This window comes from Mytilus trossulus, chromosome 7, assembly GCF_036588685.1.
Source record: "Mytilus trossulus isolate FHL-02 chromosome 7, PNRI_Mtr1.1.1.hap1, whole genome shotgun sequence".
NCBI classification, from domain to species: Eukaryota; Metazoa; Mollusca; class Bivalvia; order Mytilida; family Mytilidae; genus Mytilus; species Mytilus trossulus.
This window is the reverse complement of record NC_086379.1, coordinates 40,741,530-40,749,062: the sequence shown is the minus strand read 5'-3', so window position 1 is coordinate 40,749,062 and position 7,533 is coordinate 40,741,530. Positions and strand designations below refer to the sequence as shown.

General features: G+C 31.0%; 1 protein-coding gene across 1 annotated transcript; it reads left to right on the top strand.

Annotated features, from left to right (window-relative positions):
- The first annotated feature begins 420 nt into the window (after positions 1 to 420).
- On the top strand, positions 421 to 7,164 carry LOC134726402 (slit homolog 1 protein-like). The gene is made up of 5 exons (XM_063590802.1): positions 421 to 442; positions 980 to 1,111; positions 4,211 to 4,357; positions 5,956 to 6,087; positions 7,004 to 7,164. Exons 1-5 carry the CDS (start codon positions 421 to 423, stop codon positions 7,084 to 7,086), a joined length of 516 nt encoding a protein of 171 aa, XP_063446872.1. The 3' UTR covers positions 7,087 to 7,164.
- The last annotated feature ends 369 nt before the right edge of the window (positions 7,165 to 7,533 follow it).

The following is a 7,533-nucleotide window of genomic DNA, read 5'->3' as shown; positions in this document are numbered from 1 at the left end:
ATCAATACCTTTGCATGTACACTTTTAAATTGGCGGAATTTATTTTGAAGATATTTTTCTATCCGCGAAATAAGACGAAAATTGCCACCGCGCGAAAATAACCCCCTATACGGTAGGTAAACATGTTGGGGTACAGCAGGTCTATATCGAGACTTGAAATTTTTTATATGATAAAAATACAAAACGGTAGATATTTCAAAACACGACTAATTGTATAAGTATTAACATATCCATTGTATTACGAAGCTTGTATTGCTAAACGTTTAAAAATGGTTATATTACTCATTGGTTATTTGTAGACTAACCGTTCATCCAATCAAAGAAATACAAAGATAACATGTCTATATGTTCCGATTAGAATTAAAAAAAAAAAGACAAACATATGAACATGACTAAAATCTTCTGAATATATTACATATTATGAAAAAGGTGTGTCAGGATGGTACACATCCAATGCACTACTCAGTAGACGAATCAATAGTATTTTGATACTTGATATCAATAAAATGTTACTTATGAGTCGATGAATCGGTGTACTTCGATTACCCAATTCATAGTGGCAAGCAAAAGAAATCGTAAAATATCAATTTTATACCTTTGTTTCTATAAACTTGTCTATTTTAGTGAAAAGTCATGTAATCCACACATTAACTTTTAAATTTCCTTCTTTGAATATACTTTTAGTTATTGTAACCAACTTTTTTTTTACATGTTGGATGCTACATTCTTAATTGAGTATCCACAATATTGATTTTTTATTGCAATGTTCTTATCTTTATTCTGTCCTACTCCTCACATCGTGCCTGTTCGCGCTATTTTGTATGAACTGCAAGCCATATGCTAATGTATGTATTCTATCGTAGTTTTAAGGGGTGTATTATGAGATATGCATCGGTATTAAACAATTCCATAGCGGGCACCTGTTTAAATGTTAGCAAAGCCTACTAGTCTTAACCAAGATTATACGATACTTTTTCAGGTGCTAATTACGATGAGGCTTGTACATCTGACGTAGATTGCACAGGAACAAATGCTGCAAAATGTGCTGGCAGGAAATGTACATGTAGTGACGGTTATTTCCGTAAAACTACTGCTACAGAATGTGCTGCAAGTAAGAGTGTTTTTTTTAAATTATGTTGTTGGCTAGCTGTTACATTGATATGTTTCCCAGGACCTCTATTTTTTTTCTTATATTATTTTTCTTTTTAACAATTTTCCTTATTTCCGATATCAATAGGCAACAAAACTTAATGATAGAATAAGAACTGCTGTCATTCAAAAGCTTTAAAACTTAAGACGATTTTTTTTGTGTCTGTTCTTCCGTTCGTTAGTCTTAGTACACACGTTCCTTATGATATTTCTAATTTGAATTTGAATTAAATTGCACATTAGAGTTTTTACACTTTTTGACGTCTAGTGGTCATAGAAAACGATGCTTTAAGGATTGCATCAGTGTACTTTGGACACATTCTTGTTCAACTTTATAGGTCTAAAAATTATCTATTAACACATATTTTGTTTTAAAATTATAGTTTAAATACTACAACAGTTAAAATCTGATGCCGTAAATAGAAGGGTGATGTTTAACGTGACGGTACCCAAATTGCACCTATTTTGACAGTTTTTCAACCTACGTTTTTTTATGATCAAGAAAAAAATGTTCATACTGTTTATTTTGTAGCCCTATCCCTCTTTATTGTATAGGTACAACAATTTGATTTTTAATCCATATTGAGTCATACAAAAATGGGTTTGAATCAACCTCCAAACTACCCATGATTCTGTAACGAGGAGTACCCAAATTGCATCCATGCTTAAATTCACATCGTCAAAAGTGTAATAACCGAGCTTTTGTTTAATTTCTTCAAATATTTTGAACAATTGAATATTAGTCCATGCTGACTCTTCATATTTTACGAAATGGATACTTATAATATTTTGTATTTGCTAATTTTAAAAACATGACGTTTTGATGACGTCGCATGGTGACGTTTTCGTACATTTTGCTTTTTCAGTAAACAGTTCATCTGTTGATAAATACTGTGAACGTTTAGTGTATATCTAAATATGTTTACCTATGTTGAAAGACGTGCATACTATCAAATCATAAAAATACAAATTGTTTAGTCTCTAGGAAATCTTGTAAGATTTCCGTTGCTATTTTTGCTAAATAGGTGCAATTTGGGTACTAGGTGCAATTTGGGTACCCTTACGTTACGTGTGTTAGTTAATAATAAAAATAAGGACGGATTCCTGTTTAAGAACAAACTTAACATGAGGAAAATTCAGTTTTAAAAATAATATGGCATCATAAGTTTTTTTTCTAGAATGTATTTCGTTGATATTTTACATCAAATATCAAAAATTAAAAGCTGATGAAAACAAGCAGCTAAAAGAGCCAAATAAAACTGGTCTCTAAAATATACATTACCTTGTCTTTCTAACAGTTTTGTTTTTTTATCAGTGTCTTTGTTTGCCAAAAAGTTTATCCAAAGGCTTGAATCATGTTTACTCTTTGGTAAAAACTTTAAGATATTACGTATTATTCAAGGAAAATCCTGTACAACTGATCAATCTTCAAAACTGTCGCCGACGATTAATCGGCTTACTATTTTATTATCAGTATAGATACATTTGTGTACATAACAGAACATCTATCCCTGGATTAAATATTATAAAGTAATTTTGACTTCACGAATCTCTCGTACAGTATAAAGAAATTAGGTATTTCTTAGTTTGCGATGTGATGTTGCTGCAGACGAATATGAAGTACATATCCTTGTAATTTTGTTTTCAATACTGATGTATACTCGTTAATCTTTCATCAGTTATCATATGGTTTAATTTATTCTTGGTACTAGGAAATAAATCAAAAGCAAGTATGAAGCATATATATGTCCTTTTATCAATACAACAGAGTAAAAATGCGACATCACAGTTGTTGTATAGGAGTCCTAGTTATTGTGGTCAAAACATTCTAAATTGATTAGTTTTTGCATTTTCAATTTCAGTTTGAATGAGTTCACCAAAAATGAACTATTAAAAACTAGTTGAAAACAAAACTTTACAACAAAAGAAATGATTTCAGCTTTCCAATTGTGAATTTTTCATTTCCAAGTACCAACTTTCCAGCAGTACCTGCATACGGGGTATATATCTCCCAATTAATACGATATTCACGTGATTGCATTTCCTATCATAATTTTCTTGACAGAGTGTTGCTGCTCACAAGGAAGAGTTCTAAATGGTGAAGTTGAAATCATCCCTTCATAAATTTTATGGCCTCCGTCTAGAGTTGGTTGACCGTTAGGAAATAACCGTTTCACAAATGATATCGGATACGTTCCTTTAATACGTCGTAACTACAATTCCCTCCCCTTTCATGAATGAGACCTACCGAATAAGACTATTTACCGGATTTGTTATCACATTAGCAACACGACGGGTGCCACATGTGGAGCAGGATATGCCTACCCTTCCGTAACACCTGAGATCAACATAGTTTTTGATGGGGTTCATGTGCGTATTCTTTGGTTTTCTATGTTATGTCGTGTGTACTATTGTTTTCTGTTTGTCTTTTTCAATTTTAGACATGGCGTTGTCAGTTTATTTTCGATTTATGAGTTTGATTGTCCGTCTGGTATCTTTCGTCTCTCTTCAAAAGAATTTGGATAGACTATACCGATTATGATGTTTGAATAGGACAAGGAAAAAGAAAATCAAACGTTACATATTTTTTTAATTTTGCCTTTTCTAAGACGCGAAACTAATTTGTAATATCGTGTTATAATTTTCGTGAAACATTTGAATCACATGGAGCCATGAATGACTTGAGCGCGACTGCGTATATGGTATTTATTTATCATCGGCTTTCAGCTAATGAAAGTGAATCAAACCATTACGAATTTCACATGAGGTATACAGATAAATCAAATTGTTAAAGAAATTAATAGCAAATGTATACATACAATTTTACCCCGTTAACCCCGTTTACATTATTTTCCTTACTTGTTTGAGATTCTAGTTTTGCCATTTGACTATGGATTTTCTGTTTTGAATTTTCCTCGGAATTTGGTATGTTTATTTATTTACTTGACAGAGAGGACATAGACATTACAATAAATAAAATTTAATTGATCACTCTATTTGAATTTTATAATTGTAGAAACAACTGATTAGACTAAAACTAAATACTATTTATGAATTACAGAAGTTGCCTTGGATGCAACTTGCATAGTCACCGATTCTGCCAAAGATCAATGTAGTGTAGTGAACACTGAATGTAGAACTGATGGTTCAGAAAGTAAATGTTTATGTAAAGCAACCCACTATTCAGATGGAAACGCTTGTCAAACCAGTAAGAAAAGAAAATATAAAATGTTGTAGTATCCAATTACTTTTGTGTCAATTTTAATAGACTAACCAAAACTTTTTTGTTATGTCGTATAAAAAGATGTACATAATTATGTACTGTTGAACTGAAATAATCTAAAAAAGCTGACTACTAGACTGTACACAAATGCTTATTGGATTCTAGTATAACATTGCTTGAATAATAATGTGTATTCAAGCCGCTATCCTTTGAGTGATCTTATATATTTGTTAATATGTTTATATGGTAGTACTGTACAATTTAAGAAAAGGAAAATAAAAGTGCATGCTTTAAATACTTGTATCTTTTCCACTCAGGATTAAAATAAGTCTCGGTTATTGTATAGATACAATATCCAATTTAGCACATATTTACAACTTTAGTAATCCTGTAATTAGTCTATTGGTATGTTTTGGCTGACTAGCTGTAGCTCATTTACAAAGTTTTGTAAATCTACTCACTATCATCATTGTAAGATATTGACTTCAGAATGAAAGATTGTAGTTGCTGGTGTAAGTATGTTTATTACTATATTTGTAAAAAGCTGTGTTTTACTATACATGATAAATTTCAAAACAATGATAGATAGTTTGCAGTGGCAGATCCCAAAAGAGGGTGGTGGAAAAGGCTTATTTGGGGGATGATCGATGCTTTGACTAAGAACATACAGTTGAACCCCTCCCCCTTTATTTTGGGTTGGAACCCCTTTAAAAATGAATAGATCTGCCCCTGGTATGTACCCATAGGTAGTCTAGTGAATAGTTTACATGCATGGAATATCTTTCCCTGAACACTAAGCTACCAATAATAAATCCATTCATGACGATTTATATCAAATTTCTTGTATTTCCCTTTACAAGGTTTAATGGTTCAATCTATTTTTTGTGTACAAAGTAATTACACGGAAGATGATATAAATGATTACAATTTTAGATGGCATTGTACTCTAATCAAAAAGTAAAATCACAAAAATACTGAACTTAGAGGAAAATCAATTAGGAAAGTCCATAATCACATGGCAAAATCAAATAACATAACGCATCAAAAACGAATGGACAAGAACTGTCATATTCCTGACTTGGTACAGGTACAAGTTATAATGAACTACAATGTATATTTGTTACTCATTATTTAATTGAAAGAAAATTTAGATTGTCAAACCCATTTAATTTTTTATCCAAAGATTCGTGCGTAGTTACTTAGTACACGAAAAAGTATGTAATATGAAAGTTAGAAGACAAATTCAAGCAATTTGATTGGACGAAAAGTTGTAAGTATGTGCTAATGAGTCGGTCGTTTATATTTGTGTTTTTTTTTTAGTTTGAGAACTTTTTAGTTCAACTTATTGGTGTTTTTTTTAGAAATACTGATGGTATGTCATTATCTTTACCAGATGTTGGACTTAATGTGTATTGAATCACTGTCACATTCACTGATAGATATAAGAAGAGGTGGTGTGAGTGCCAATGCGACAACTCTCCATCCAAATAAAATTTTAAAAAGTAAACCATTATAGGTCAATGAATGGCCTTCATAAAAACATTACTTGATACTCTATATGTTTTGTTCATTTCTAATTGTAGGCAAGAAACCAGAAGAAACGTGTGCTGCAAAACAGTGTGTTACTCATGCTACTTGCAACACTAAGTCTAATCCTAATAAATGCCAATGTAATGCAGGTTATACTGCAACACCAGCCACCACACCTACCATGTGTAAGCTTAAGTTAAAATGCATTAAATTGGAAATAATGTTCAATGTCGCCGTTTAATTTGTCACTTTATCTTTATATTTCTATGATTTGTATTGTATCTTTAACACAAAGATACCCAAAATGCAAGTTTCTATAATGATTTTTGGAAATATTTCAAGTCTAATAATTACAATAAGACACTTAGGTGAAAAGCTACACACATGTATAGTAGAAAACACATAACTGTTTTTTCCGCACATCACTGACGAGTCTAACATAGACATTATGTATGTCTTGCATACAAATTTTAAGACTGATATTTATTTGGAACTTAATGCGACAATTTACAAGTGTAAAGTTTAGCTACCTGTAAACTAGGTTCATTCCACCATTTTCTACACACGAAAAGTCTACTAATTTGGTAGATTTGTTTGCGCTTTGATTTTGTCATTTGATAAGGTACTTTCCGTTTTGAATTTTCCTTTGAGTTCATTTTTTTTGTAATTTTAATACAAGTATATTCTGGTTTTTTATTGAATAAATCTTACCAAATACGTATACGAAAAGATATTGATTACTTTGCCAAATTGAGGAGAGACAACATTACGACTACCGTTGTGATACAACGTTTTATTTATAGGACGAGTATTTTTATACTAACAACGACAAATAAAATGGTGACTATGTTTTAAATTATCCTCAGTGTCCTCTCGATCGAGATCGGTGCGATTCATGAACAAATTAAAGGTTTTATGCACACTTTTAGCCAGTGTATAAACAAATTACAGAAGACTTTTTTTGCGCACTTTTTGTCATGTATACAAAACAAAAATTCATTTTAGCATTTCCTTTATCAAAATAATATCACATGCTTTAGAAGAAAAAAAAAACATTGTGTTAGCTGCTTTTAAGTAACCGTATGTTTAATTTCTTTACAGGCAGTGGTGTAATGAAAGTCGCAACTCTGTGGTATATGTTAGCGGTACCAATATATGTATCCATGATGTCTCTTATACGATGAATGTTCATTAGATTCGGTTGATTTAATTTTTAGGTTGCTTTAATTTTTGGTGTTAAACGCCACTTTAAAGAACATTAGATAAAGTGTTAAGGAATTTTCATTGTGTGGAATTTAAATTTTCTTTATAATTTCTATATTACACGTTTTAGCTGTTAGACAATCTTGTTGATGCGTAGTGATACACTTAATTCTTATTTATAAGTTTTTGTTTGTGTTTGGTTTTCTAGTTTTTTTCATTTGTCAACTTTAAAAATCCGTAGAAACCATTTTGATATACATTATTTCAAGAATTGATATTATATAATGCCATTTCAAACAGTAATCACCATTTTAAGAGAGATTTGAATATACTTTATAAATTTAAACAATGTTTTTGTTATATATAATTATGTAAAATATAACTTTTGTATGTGTGCATACAAAGAAGAACACTCTATGCTACTTGTA